The sequence below is a fragment of the Cyclopterus lumpus genome, chromosome 17 (assembly GCF_009769545.1).
Source record: "Cyclopterus lumpus isolate fCycLum1 chromosome 17, fCycLum1.pri, whole genome shotgun sequence".
NCBI classification, from domain to species: domain Eukaryota; kingdom Metazoa; phylum Chordata; class Actinopteri; order Perciformes; family Cyclopteridae; genus Cyclopterus; species Cyclopterus lumpus.
The window spans coordinates 14,916,171-14,930,997 of NC_046982.1; the positions used below are offsets into that span (position 1 = coordinate 14,916,171).

The 14,827-nt window shown below is 38.0% G+C and overlaps 2 protein-coding genes and 5 non-coding genes across 7 annotated transcripts; all 7 read right to left on the reverse strand.

The window, feature by feature from the left end:
* Nucleotides 1-393: 393 nt before the first annotated feature.
* Nucleotides 394-6,811, reverse strand: LOC117746355 (40S ribosomal protein S8-like). Its single transcript, XM_034555418.1, is given in 7 exon segments — nt 394-547; nt 1,221-1,256; nt 1,259-1,369; nt 1,553-1,652; nt 1,909-2,015; nt 6,419-6,515; nt 6,698-6,811. Coding segments are annotated over 7 exon segments (702 nt in total). The 3' UTR covers nt 394-410.
* On the reverse strand, nt 813-881 carry LOC117747127. Its single transcript, XR_004611379.1, has one exon. It is a non-coding gene; the product is annotated as a small nucleolar RNA SNORD38 (small nucleolar RNA).
* LOC117747133 lies at nt 1,757-1,863 on the reverse strand. The gene has a single exon (XR_004611384.1). It is a non-coding gene; the product is annotated as a small nucleolar RNA SNORD46 (small nucleolar RNA).
* Nucleotides 6,812-10,599: 3,788 nt separating the features above from the next.
* LOC117746096 (40S ribosomal protein S8) lies at nt 10,600-13,750 on the reverse strand. The gene is made up of 6 exons (XM_034554937.1): nt 13,653-13,750; nt 12,618-12,724; nt 12,262-12,361; nt 11,904-12,079; nt 11,402-11,531; nt 10,600-10,753 (listed from the first exon to the last, which is right to left on the reverse strand). Exons 1-6 carry the CDS (start codon nt 13,654-13,656, stop codon nt 10,644-10,646), a joined length of 627 nt encoding a protein of 208 aa, XP_034410828.1. The 5' UTR covers nt 13,657-13,750; the 3' UTR covers nt 10,600-10,643.
* On the reverse strand, nt 11,074-11,142 carry LOC117747128. The gene has a single exon (XR_004611380.1). It is a non-coding gene; the product is annotated as a small nucleolar RNA SNORD38 (small nucleolar RNA).
* LOC117747139 lies at nt 11,670-11,738 on the reverse strand. The gene has a single exon (XR_004611390.1). It is a non-coding gene; the product is annotated as a small nucleolar RNA SNORD38 (small nucleolar RNA).
* On the reverse strand, nt 12,466-12,572 carry LOC117747131. Its single transcript, XR_004611382.1, has one exon. It is a non-coding gene; the product is annotated as a small nucleolar RNA SNORD46 (small nucleolar RNA).
* Nucleotides 13,751-14,827: the final 1,077 nt, after the last annotated feature.

A 14,827-nucleotide genomic window follows, 5' to 3' on the forward strand; every position in this document is an offset into this window, starting at 1 on the left:
TAAACAACCACATACACCCCCTGACCTCTCACAACTGTACTGAGGGAGGATCCAATTCAGTGTATTCTATTTCAATTAATTTCCTTCTTTGCAATGAAACTCATTATTTCTTTGGACCAACTAAATTTAATCTCAGGAGATCCAACACATAACTCACTAATTTAGACTAAATTGTGCATTTCATCTTCCATTAGACACTCCGCCTCCTACCATTGACATCTAGTCATGTGTAATATTAAACTTAACAGCTCTTGCATGCATTTATTCTTTGCCATCAAGTCGTGAACCATTGAACATTACACATATTTTTCAGGAGGCATCATGTCCTCAAGCCCTGCCAATTAATTAAGGGAGTTTCTCATTACCAATAAACAGTAAATCAGTGGCAGACAGTTTGGGGCGTTTGGATTTTATTGAAGTATCAAACAGCTGTACATCCATTTGCCCTTCTTGGCCTTGATCTTCCTCAGGTAGAACTCAAGCTCCTTTCCCTCGAGGATGTAGCCGTCTGCTCTGCCGCACTGGCCAGGTCTGGAGGCAATGCAAGCTGCAGGAGGGAAGAGGAAAAGAATGATCAGTGATGAGGTAGATGAACTATAGAAATATTAAGGAAATAGTGTGCGAATCTAAATATTGTAAAAAAGACGTGTATGTTTTGGGGTCTTTGTTAGTCTATAGTTGCCCGGCTGCATTCTCAGATATTCAAATCCACACATGGAGGCACTCCAGTACAAATAGTCATGTCTGCCACACAACAGGCCCCAGACAGTGTTTATTAACGCTGGAGCAGACATTCATTAAGGCAACAGGTCTTTCTCAGAGTCACTATTATCATCACAGTCATTCAGTAGCAGAACTGGACATGGTTATCTTCATAGAAAGACGTGCACCAGAACCGACAGCACTTGTAACACAGGCCATGAAAAGTGTGCATTTAAAAGTCCAACCAAAAAATTACTATAACAGATATTACAAGATATGTGACGAAAGCTTTTGAGCCGTAAAGAAATTAATCAGCATCTGACTTGGCGGCACGTTTATTAACGGTATAAAATCACAAGCCAGAGGCAACCATTTTAAATAATAGAGTAAATTAAATTTCTTTGAAAATAACCCCATGGAGACAAAGTGACAGAGCAAAGGTGAAACCTGTTAGATGATGCAGAACTACAGTAAAATATGTTTTACGGTTAGCTACTATTGCACATGTTGAGACTTACCAAGCAGTTTTCCCTGCTGGAACTGCTCCTCCAAGAGGGAAGGCTGTCGATGAGGACGATGCAGTTCTTCACTAGGGTCTTGGTTCTGACCAGCTCGTTGTTGGAGGCATTGTAGACCACATCAATGATCCTGGTCTTGCGTGTGCAGCCTGTATACACAAACAAAAGCCATTAGTTAACAGCAAATGCTCCCCCAGTTTGTTGTGAAACATAGGACAAAAGTCTTTCTCAGGTGTCTAATTATCACCATTTATATTCTGTAGCAGAACTGGACAAAGGTATCATCATAGAAAGACATGTGTAACATCTAACATAATTTTAAATTAACTTACATTCAGAGCCCCATGAGAAGTTACCGACATCCAGCCTCAGAGCACGATACTTCTTGTTCCCACCACGGACCCTCACCGTGTGGATGCGACGAGGTCCAATCTAGAGAAATAGACACAACACACTTTAGTATGGGTACAATTTGAGGTGGTGTAGAGATATAACTCAGATGGCTCACGGAAAACAGTAATGTGCACATATATTGAAGCGTGTCAGCGTAACTATGACCAGTCCTAACATTGGTAAGTCTAGAGCTTTGAACCAAGACGGTTCAAAAAGACATACCTAAGGTCATGTTTTCATCAACCACGCTACATAAAAGCAAGTCTTTTTAGAGCAGTTAAACACTTTTACATACTTTTGTGTTTGAAGGAGGGCGTCCAAGCTCATACTTCCTCTTCTTGTGGTAGGGCTTGTGTTTACTGCCGGTCTTGCGGCGCTTATGCCAGTTATCCCTTGAGATACCTGAGTAAATGAAAAAAATATAACCAGGTGTTAAAATCGTTGGACAACTATCGGGACACTCATTACGACATGTTTTCTGCTTGAGCAATCAGTTCTCCAAGGTAAAGGGGTTGTCCGCAATTTTAATTATGGATTCCATTTGATTCATCATTTCGCTCAAGCAATTGTATGGTCCCTTCTCAGCTTAATGGTGCCTGCATATCAGTTAATTGAATAACGATCATGGTGAACTGTGTTACGGATTAATTTAACTCAACTTTTCAGAAGTTTGATATTCTACTGAACGGAATAGACCATGTAATCATACTGGACTATTACCTTCATGTCATGGTTGTCGTGTTTTATGTTATTAAATAAATAAATTAAAAAAATTAAAAATTGTACATGGTAGTTAAAGGTTTATGCTGACCTCTATTCTACTTTGTTGTCCTTGTTTTGTTTATTTGTCTATTTCTGTGCATGTACGTTGATAGCAATGGAAAAACCAGAGTCAAATTCCTTGTATGTGTACACATAAATGGCCAATAAAGCTGATTCTGATTCCAATATGCAGCCCTGCTGACAGTAGTCTTATTTGCGATTGGTCATATGCTGCTAACTTTACCTCTTTGTGAACACCGGTCTTTTTAGTTTTCTCAATTTAGAGAAGTGGTGTATGCGCGTTGCTGGATGACATCTTGTTGTAGGCCAACTCCGAGGCCTATTGAATGAAGGCCGGGACACTGTCTTGAAAAAGAAAAATAACCAGGTGTTAAGATCGTTGGACAACTATCGGGACACTCATTACGACATGTTCTATGCTTGAGCAATCAGTTCTCCAAGGTAAAGGGGTTGTCCGCAATTTTAATTATGGATTCAATTTGATTCATCATTTCGCTCAAGCAATTGTATGGTCCCTTCTCAGCTTAATGGTGCCTGCATATCAGTTAATTGAATAACGATCATGGTGAACTGTGTTACGGATTAATTTAACTAAAAACTTTTCAGAAGTTTGATAGACCATGTGTTGCACCTAGTGCTTTAAAATGCCCCCACACGCGGTATGGAAATGTCGGGCCCTCAAAATTATACGGTGGCCCTTTAAGCACGTGTATAGAAGATGCGCCTTAGTTAACTTGACGTTCGTCATAGTTATAACTTTCACAAGTTATGTTAAATGTGCCGGACTTGATTTAAAATAACGTATTAGTCTCAGGATCACTTTAAGAGCTTCCATGTAGCAACGTGACTTGTCCACCGCCAACGTGGTAGCTCATGCTAATGCTAACATTAAGGTGACTACTCGCTACTGGCGAGTAAGTTATATAAAAACTCCCGAACGATATGCATATGTAATGTAAAAATGTAGGCCAGGTGGACACAGATCTTTCATTTACTAAAGCCATGACAATATGATGGCGAATTTAAGTTATTTTAACGATACGTACCATATTGAAGAGCATCGTGAAGTGTCGATACTGCACTGAAACCGTAGTCCTACATATAGAATCAGCGCCTCTCAGCCAATCACAGCAGCGGGATTGATCACATGTCATGACTCGACATCCGGAAAAGGACTTTTCCCTCTGTCAGCCTTTACCTTACATGATCGTTACCTCACAACTCGTTATATAAAGTCTGCACATAACCCAACATGTTGATACATTCTCTTTAATATCTCACATGCAGTGGATTCAAGTATGTATATATTTTACTGCAACATGGTTAAACTGACATAGTGTGACTTTACACTTATCAATGGGGTGATTTGTGCATTACCTTACACCCACAGTCTATGTCCTTGACTCACAATACATGTCGCATTCTCCCTACTGCGGTCAAGCCAGCCTCCACCTCGGAAAACAACACGTGTTTTTCGGTACGCGTATTTACTCGGCTTTACTGTACGAGCCTGTAAAAACTGACTTCAAAATAAGAGCAAACTTCCGGTGAATGTGATAGTCAGGAAATACGCCGTTATGAATACATGAAAAGTCCTGAATTTTATGAATGATGAATTGAAAAAAAGGAAGGTAATTCTTCTGATTGGGGGTCATTCTATTTAAATTTCAAAATAAAAGCTCTAGGAAATCACATTCCTGAGCAAATGTGTCTATTTCAGACTAGATTTAAAGGGAAATGGTGCATAGTTACAAATTAATAGTCTACCTCAAGATGTCCCTAAGAGACAATCAAGACATTCTGGTGTATGATTACAAAATAAAAGCCCTTCAAAATCTCCTTCATGAACTAATTTCACAGCACATTTCATGAACCAATTTACCTCATTTCAGATTAGATTTAAAAGGAAACAGGCCATTGTCACAAACTATTACCTCTTGCAGGACATTTAAGTCAGGTTTTTCAATGTGATGCCGTATTCAATAACAGATTAATTATTTCCATATCTGGCTTCACTCTGTTTGTTATATTCTCACAATATTACAATGACACCAATAAGAAGTGGAGTATGTCAATGTGATGATTTACTCGTCGGAAACCTTAAATGTTTTAGTGGTATTTAATGTGTTGTTTCCTTGCATTCTTTACAATTTCTGCTTTATGTTTTCGCAAAACACTACTGAATCACACCAAAGTAATTATTGAGCACATTTTTAATGTATAGTTTAATAGAGGGACTTTCAGTTTTTTTAAATAATTCTTTTAATTCAAAACAGGGTTGGGTAGTGTGATGGTAAAATGTAGCATTGCTTATGTTACAAAGGTAGAGCATAATTTGTTTAGAGAATTGGTTGATGTCTAAAAGCAGAAGTGACTTGGGTCACAGGGCCAGAGAAGACAATGAGGCCTCTGTCTTGAGACGGCCTGCCATAGAAAAGAACACAGATAAGAACAAATTGCAATGTGCTTGAGAGAGCCGTTTTCTATGATTCTGCCACACTAACTTTTTATAAGAATTGATACATTATGTTAGGGAGAAATGTATTTACTTTGCAGAAACAGAAACTGGTTTAGACTAGTTTAGATACTGTCTCTAGACTCTAGCCGTACATTGTCTACTCATGATTAGTTGTTGTGTTTCTTTGAAAAGGGGTGTAACTTTCAGGTGTGTATAAATGATCCATCACAGTAGAGTACAATGTATTTAAGTAGTGTCACAATATATTTTGAAAAAGTAAATTAAATAGAAATATAACCATACTAAAATAGCACTACAACATTTTTTTAAAGGTGCAAAATATATGAAAAATAAATGACGAAAATAAATACAAGAAATACTAAATAATAATAATAATAAGAGCATTACGACATATAGGTGCAAAAAAGATTAATGAATAAATGAAAAAATCAGGAAATTATATAGAAATATCCCAATAATAACGTAGCACTACAACATATCTTTTCGAGGTTCAAATGGATTAATAAATACAATAGAAAGTTAAATCGTAAGAAAAAAACACTTTAACACTACGAGATATCTTTTGGATGTTCAAAATAGAATAAATAAATAAATGACAAAATATGTAAACAAAATAGTAAGAAAACAACTTAACACATTTCTTTTGGGGATGCAAAATAGAGGAATAAATAACAAGTGTAAGTTTTAGATTACACAATAACCTTACTTTTATTGAGAGCAAAACAAATGTGATTGGAGGCAATGAAGAAATGCACACAATCAAGGCAGACTGGGAATTTAAGGGCACAAACTGCAATACCAGCTGCCTGCCCAGCTCTTCAGGCCTTTAATGTCCAGACATTGTTCGTGGAACCATTTCTTGCAGTGTAAACATTGGATCTAAAAAATGAAACGGTAGAAATCAAAGATTAGTTTTTTGGAGAGTTTTTACACAATTAGACCTTTCAGTGTTTTAAACAAATGTTTCCCATTATTGAACTACATAATTTTTAAATTTCATCTTTAGCAATATTGAAGATATCTAGTTCACTGTCAATCTGTCAATTTATCTAAATACTCAACTTCACAGGTTAGAATTTATATTCCTCTCTATCTACAGATCCAGCTTTCACATATACTTGCTTCCATCTCTGAGTTAAAGGCAAAACCGTTTGTCCACCTCTAAACCTTAAAGCTGATTGTGACACTGCATTAACAAAAGCAAGCACACAGACACAAATAAACCACTCACACAATTTGACACTTGAGGCCCAGATCCAGGAGGCTTTGCCATGGAACACATAGCACAGTTATTGTCAAACTCAAACACTGAAATCCAAAAGTATAACACTAATAATTAGTAACACCAACATCAGCAATTTATTAAAATACACAGGGGTGGGCAAATGTACAGCTTCAGCCCATTGTCATGCATTAGCTGAACGTCTTCAGCAAAAAGGAAAAACTGTAATATTGAAGTTAATTCTTATAGAACAAAAATGTTGCATATGAAATACAATTATTTTTAAAAGATAGGGAGAAGTGCTGGATGGTCTGGCCTAACACAGAGAACGATCAGGCAGGGAATGAGTGAAGCTGGGGCTTATATACCAGAGGGAGTAGGTGAAGTAGAGTGGACAGATGAGAGTGATGGAGCTGAACTGTGACACAAACCAGTCTTATGCAGTAATTTATCTTATTATTATATAGCAAAATATAATTGCACATGGTAAAACTGAGTTTAGAGGACACAGACGTAATTTACAGATAACAACTGTGAACTAAACTATGATAGAAATACATTATATATCTTATGAATTAAGTGACATTACAAATCACTTACCATGATGATGACAACCCCACAGGTATTGGCATCCTGCTGAGTTGGATGTGTCAGAACTCCTCCTTTCCATTTTATGTCCACCCACTCTGTTTTTCCATGGCTTGTTCTCCTCATTTCTAGATACTCTCTGTATTTGATTTATGATTTAGGTTATTTCAAGTGGGAACAAAGCAGAGAAACCTTGCTACACATGATCCAACTTGTAACTGCATCCAAAACATATTCTTATTAGATTTGACATAATGATTGACATGTAAAGAGACGGTGCTCATCCTTTCTTTGACATCTTGGCACGCTCGTTATCGTCGTCAAGTCCGTGTTTGTTGACGTTGGAGGTAAATGTAAATCTTAGAATTGGCCTGGAGGGGACTTTTTTTTCATAAATACCACACAGGTGTTTGTGTCAAACTGGTGAACAAAAAGGTAAACACGCTGGACACAATTGTCTGTAGTAAAAAACAGAAATATAAACTTCTGTTTCTGTATGTCATTATCCCATTAACTGCAAAAGTAGTGTCTATCTATCTATCTTTGTACCGAAAAAAAAAACCTTGCGGACTGGCTTGACTGCAGGGTGATTTTTGCATTACCTTACACACACAGTATATGACTTTGACTCGCAATACATGTTGCATTCTCCCCCAATACATTTGTGTTACCTCGCAACACTTTTTGTCTTCCATTCCTTCTCAGCTATATTATTCTGGTCGGTGTTTACAACCCACCTCAGGCCGTGTTAGTGAAGTGCTACAAGACACACATGCACGCACGCACACACACGCACACTCACAGACACACACACACACACACACACACACACACACACACACACACACACACACACACACACACACAAACTCACTGACACTGTGACATCTACATCGGTTTTTGTGAGGACATGCCTCAGAGGGCTTTACAATTTATACACATATGACATCCTCTGTCCCGGGACCTTCACATCAGTTCAGGAAAAACTCCCCCAAAAGAAACCTTTAACGAGGAGAAAAGGGGAAGAAACCTGAGGGAGAGCAACAGAGGAGGATCCCTTAATCAGGATGGACAGAACTACAATATATGTCATGTGTACAGAATGAACAACATAACAGAGTTCCAACACATTCAATGCATGACCAAAAATAACAGAAAAAGTGGATATAGGAGAATAATGACAATAAAAGCATTGATGTTATTGGCAATACTATTATAAATGCAACTAATAATAGTTGGAATGGAAACCTGTGAGTCGAGAAAGCACAAAGACTCTGTTTACTCCTGGGATAATATGGTACTAGAAGCTCCTTAAGGTATGATGGTGCATCACCAATCAAGGCTTTGTAGCTGAGGAGAAGGATTTAAAATGTACAGGGAGCCAGTGCAGAGCAGCTAATACAGGAGTAATGTGATCTCTTTTCTTAGTTTTTGTGAGTACACGAGCTGCAGCATTCTGGATCAACTGGAGAGATTTAAGAGACTTACAAGAGCAGTCTGATAATAAGGAATTGCAGTAATCTAGTCTAGAAGTAAAACACGCGTGAACTAAAGTCTTGCTTTGAGACAGGATGTGACTGATTTTTTAAAATGTTACTTAGGTGAAAAAGGTGGTCCTTGAGATTTGTTTTACATGGAAGTTAAAGGACAAGTCCTGATCAAAGATAACGCAGATTATTTACAGTGGTGCTGGACGTTAGGGCAATGAACATAGCAACATAGTACAATCAACATATAGTTTCTGATATAGAGAAACTATATCAGTAGATAATTGATTTCAGAGGTGTCCTACAACTTCAGTGTTGTCTCAGGAAGTTGCAGGTCATCCAGGTTTTTATGACATGCTTGAAGTGTAGCAAACTGGTTGGTTTTGTCCGGCTTGATCAAAAGATATAATAGCGATATAGTGGAGTATCATCTGCATAATAATGAAAGCAACGAGGATGTGAGTCCCCTCTTTCACAGACTGAAGATCAGGAAGGCCCAGACGGTCTGTTCAGTCTGACCTGCTGCGCCAGCTCAGGAAGTTCAATCTGCCTCTGGAGTTGCTGATTCAGTTTTACTCCACTATCATCCCGTCCATTCTCGGTCTGGTTTGGATCGGCCACCAAACAGGAAAAGGAACAGACGACAACGGACTGTTAGGTCTTCAGAGAAAGTCATTGGTGCCAGCCGTCCCTCCATCCAGGACTTGTCCAGTTAGGAAACATCAGTGCAGACCCTTTGCACCCCGGACCCAACCAGTCCCAACTGCCCCCTCCGGTAGGCGCTACGGAGCACTGTAGGCCAAAACCACCAGAACGGCTTCTTTCAACTGGCCGTCACCCTGATGAATATTTAATCATACTGCACTACTACCTCCATTTCATTGTCATTTTTGTTTTATGTTCGTATATATGCTTTTGTGTATATATAATTTATTACTGTACATAGTAGTTAAATGTTTATACTGACCTCTATTCTACTTTGTTGTCCTTGTTTTTTGTTTGTCTATTTCTGTGCATGTACGTTGAGAGCAACAGAAACACCGGAGTGATATTCCTTGTATGTGTATGCATAGATGGCCAATAAAGCTGATTCTGATATGCCGCCCTGCTGACAGCAGACTTGTCCTTGTTTGTGATTGGTCATATGCTTGCCAACATTGTTACCTTTATATGAACACCGATCCTTTTAGTTTTCTCCATTTAGAGAAGTGGCGTACGCGCGTTGCTTGACATCTTTCTGTAGGCCAACCCCGAGGCCTATTGAATAAAAGCCAGGACACGGTCTTGAGCTCGGTGGTGTGAGGAATAAAATGTGTTAGTTATTGGATGTTTCTTGGCACACGTCCCATTTCAATCTTTTAATGCAGTCTTTACTACCAAAACATAATCCCTGTGACATTAAATGGTCAATCTTTTCATTGTGGTACATTTAGGTAATTTTACAAGACGTAAGGCGTACATAGCAGTTGACTTGTCATTTAATTTTAATGGTTGCTATGGTAGAAAAACTACTTCTCTTATGATAGCTGTAACATCCTGGATGTTAAAGCTAAGAGGATCAGATATTAGTCTTTTAAAACAAATTCCATGAACTTTTGTTCAAAGCAGTCATATACAGCAACAGTTTTTCTGTTAAATGGCAGTTTCAGTACCTTGTTTCATGGGGGAAAAAATAAGGTCTTGCATTGTATTAAAACATGCTGTGAGGAATACTGCATAAGCATCTTGTCACTCAGTTCAAGACCTTCTCCATGAGAGCAGCTGTAATCATGGTGATTCCCAAAATGAGTAAAAATGTAGAATCAGCCAAACTATAAATGTAACTGAAGTGTGTTATGCATTGTTTTAATGAGTAAACGGACTAAGAAACTGTATGGATTAGAGACCATTTATGAACAGGGTCAGATACATATGTAGATGGTTTTGTATGTCGGTTCTGAAGCATAAGTACTAAGGAACTCTAAACTTATTTATACCATTACATTTCGAGAAACTAAACATTACTCCAATACATAAGATAGATGTTATATGAACTTAGATGTGAGCGACTTATGATCCTTACCATTAACCTTTCTACATTTGATATTCACAATATTTCTTTTAACAAACTAAATTTAATCTCAGGCGATCCAACACATACCCACTAATTTAGACTAAATTGTGCATTTCATCTTCCATTAGACACTCCGCCTCCTACCATTGACATCTAGTCATGTGTAATATTAAACTTAACAGCTCTTGCATGCATTTATTCTTTGCCAGCAAATCGTGAGTAGTCTTAACATTACACATATTTTTCAGGAGGCATCATGTCCTCAAGCCCTGCCAATTAATTCAAAACGCATGGCATTTTATACCTTGGGGCCCAAGTTTAGAAACTCAAGGGAGTTTCTCATCACCAATAAACAGTAAATCAGTGGCAGACAGTTTGGGGTGTTTGGATTTTATTGAAGTATCAAACAGCTGTACATCTATTTGCCCTTCTTGGCCTTGATCTTCCTCAGGTAGAACTCAAGCTCCTTTCCCTCGAGGATGTAGCCGTCTGCTCTGCCGCACTGGCCGGGTCTGGAGGCGATGCAAGCTGCAGGAGGGAAGAGGGAAAGAATGATCAGTGATGAGGTAGATGAACTATAGAAATATTAAGGAAATAGTGTGCGAATTAGGGCAGTTTGGACAGATAAGACTAGAAGCACCATAGATGATGATGAATCTAGATATTGTAAAAAAGACAACGTGCATGTTTTGGGGTCTTTGTTAGTCTATAGTTGCCCGGCTGCATTCTCAGATATTCAAATCCACACATGGAGGCACTCCAGTACAAATAGTCATCTGTCTGCCACACAACAGGCCCCAGACAGTGTTTATTAACGCTGGAGCAGACATTCATTAAGGCAACAGGTCTTTCTCAGAGTCACTATTATCATCACAGTCATTCAGTAGCAGAACTGGACATGGTTATCTTCATAGAAAGACGTGCACCAGAACCGACAGCACTTGTAACACAGGCCATGAAAAGTGTGCATTTAAAAGTCCAACCCAAAAGTTATTTTAACAGTATAAAATCACAAGCCAGAGGCAACCATTTTAAATAATAGAGTAAATTAAATTTCTTTGAAAATAACCCCATGGGAGACAAAGTGACAGAGCAACGGTGAAACCTGTTAGATGATGCAGAACTACAGTAAAATATGTTTTACGGTTAGCTACTATTGCACATGTTGAGACTTACCAAGCAGTTTCCCCTGCTGGAACTGCTCCTCCAAGAGGGTGCTGATCTTGGCTGTCTTTTTACGATCGTCGTACTTCTTCTGGGTCTTCTTTGACCTTTTCTTGTTCAGGACCTCTTCCTCCTCAGGGGTCTACAGAAGAAGGGGAAATACAGTTAATTAGGAGGGACATTTAACACTGCATTAAGTTCACACGTAACCCTTTGAGCAACAGTAGTTGATATACAATACATTTTACAATGCAGAGGAAGGCAGTGTAGGTAATGTGTCTTTCTCAGAGTCTTCCTTATCATCACTTTCATTCAGTAGCAGAACTGGACAAAGTTATCTTCATGGAAAGACACTCACCAGGTCAGACAGCACCATGAAAACATCCAACCTTTTATAGGTTATGCTGGGAGGACCAATGTATACATTCACAGCAAAAACAAAATCTGTGTGATGCAGTTATATATTTCTCGCATCTGAATAAAAACAAGATGCGAGACATTGAATGCCACATACCAACTTGGCTCCCTTCTTGCGTCCCAGGGGAGTGGCAAAGTGTGCCTCATACCACTGCCTGTAGGGAAGGCTGTCGATGAGGACGATGCAGTTCTTCACCAGGGTCTTGGTTCTGACCAGCTCGTTGTTGGAGGCATTGTAGACCACATCAATGATCCTGGTCTTGCGTGTGCAGCCTGTATACACAAACAAAAGCCATTAGTAACAGCAAATGCTCCCCCAGTTTGTTGTGAAACATAGGACAAAAGTCTTTCTCAGGTGTCTAATTATCACCATTTATATTCTGTAGCAGAACTGGACAAAGGTATCATCATAGAAAGACATGTGTAACATCTAACATAATTTTAAATTAACTTACATTCAGAGCCCCATGAGAAGTTACCGACATCCAGCCTCAGAGCACGATACTTCTTGTTCCCACCACGGACCCTCACCGTGTGGATGCGACGAGGTCCAATCTAGAGAAATAGACACAACACACTTTAGTATGGGTACAATTTGAGGTGGTGTAGAGATATAACTCAGATGGCTCACGGAAAACAGTAATGTGCACATATATTGAAGCGTGTCAGCGTAACTATGACAAGTCCTAACATTGGTAAGTCTAGAGCTTTGAACCAAGACGGTTCAAAAAGACATACCTAAGGTCATGTTTTCATCAACCACGCTACATAAAAGCAAGTCTTTTTAGAGCAGTTAAACACTTTTACATACTTTTGTGTTTGAAGGAGGGCGTCCAAGCTCATACTTCCTCTTCTTGTGGTAGGGCTTGCGTTTACCGCCGGTCTTGCGGCGCTTATGCCAGTTATCCCTTGAGATACCTGAGTAAATGAAAAAAATATAACCAGGTGTTAAGATCGTTGGACAACTATCGGGACACTCATTACGACATGTTCTCTGCTTGAGCAATCAGTTCTCCAAGGTAAAGGGGTTGTCCGCAATTTTAATTATGGATTCCATTTGATTCATCATTTCGCTCAAGCAATAGTATGGTCCCTTCTCAGCTTAATGGTGCCTGCATATCAGTTAATTGAATAACGATCATGGTGAACTGTGTTACGGATTAATTTAACTCAACTTTTTAAGATGAAAACTGAACAGGCCATGTGTTGAACCTAGTGCTTTAAAATGCCCCCACACACGGTAACGAAATGTCGGGCCCTTACAATTATACGGTGGCCTTTTAAGAACATGCTTGTGTATCCAAGATGCGACTTAGTTTACTTGACGTTTGTCAGAGATATAACGTTCACATAAGTTATGTTAAATGTGCCAACTTCATTTAAAATAGCGTATTAGTTTCAGGATCACTAAGGGTTTCCGTGGAGCAACGTGACATGTCCACCGCCATCCTGCTAGCTAATGCTAATGCTAACATTACGTTGACTCTCTACTCGCCTGGCGCGTTTAAAAACTGAACTCCAGTAATGAACGGCAAATACAACACAACGCTGACAGCAGCTTAAATATTAGAACGCTTAAACAGCGTGTTGTGTCGTTTTCTATCACACTTGAGCAGCAGAAGCTAACTCGATGGTCAACGAGTGCAGCCATCTTGGAACACTTCACAAATCCTTTTCACATTACTTCAATAAAATACAACAAACTGACTTTAGACTTCTAAGTTAAAGATGCATCTCTTTCAATAACATTTAGCAACAAGAAAGCAAACCATTATAGAAATATTCCTTCGATAAAACATCAGATGGACAAGGATTCTCCCTCCGACCCGAGCATGAAAACACGTACCCATTCTCAGGCGCCGGCTAGAAAGAGAAACCGCAATGGCTCATGGGGAGGTTTGAAGCAACGTATTCTCGCGAGAACTTACGGCGCACTGAACGGTATTCTCACGAGTGAGTTTTTTTTTCTTTACATTCATCGCTTTTGCTCAGATTATCATCACCTGTATGAGTACCTGTAAATGATAAACAATAAATGCGGTGGAAGAAGTATCGAAACAGTATGGAAATACTTTGTCACAAGTCCAGTATTGAAAATTATTCTTGTATAAAGGTACTAAAATATTAGCATCACAATATACTCAAAGTGGCAAAAGTAAAAGTAGCCTACTCACTATGCAGAATGGTCCATTTCAAAATATTAAATATTATATTGATTGATTATAATTATTTATAAATGAATGTGTACTACTTTTGCAGCTGGTAAAGGTAGGGCTACATTTAATTAATGTTGGTTGCCTAATCTGTGATATTACATCATAATGTATTTGTTCATTTTATTTTGTATTATTAATCTGAAACTGCAAAGTATCGAAGAGTAGAAAAGTACAATATTTGCCAACATTTGACATGTAGGAGAGTAGCAGTATAACGTGGTGTAAAATACAAATACCCCAAACCGGCCAAGTTATATGCTTGTAATTTTGCATAATTTAGTCCCTTTATCAAACTTTACTAAATTAATTACTTGTAAAAAAGCAAAAACAAACAATCAAGAACTTTGTTTTACTAAAATAAAATTAGCATTAACCCCTTAATTGTTTTATATTTTATTTGTATGTTACTGACTTGTTATAGGAAAACAATAATATATATATTAATTGTATAAATAAATACTTGTAATCAATCACTCTTAAATTATAATTATATTTAATAAATATCTAATATATCTACTATAAAATATCAATTGTAACATATGCATATTCTTGTTTATCTTTTATTTGTATTACTAAAAATATTACTGTATGCATATATACAGCAGATGAATGTATATCAACATACAAATATATTTATTATTTTATTATATATATATATATATCTGTAAAAAAAACTAGTAAGAGGACATTTCGTCAAAATACTATTTCTAGGGTCATGACTGAAATTTTGGGGTCAACTTGAATTTAATGCATTTGTTTTATTATTATTGTATTATCAATTTGTTCATATTTGTTTTAATATATT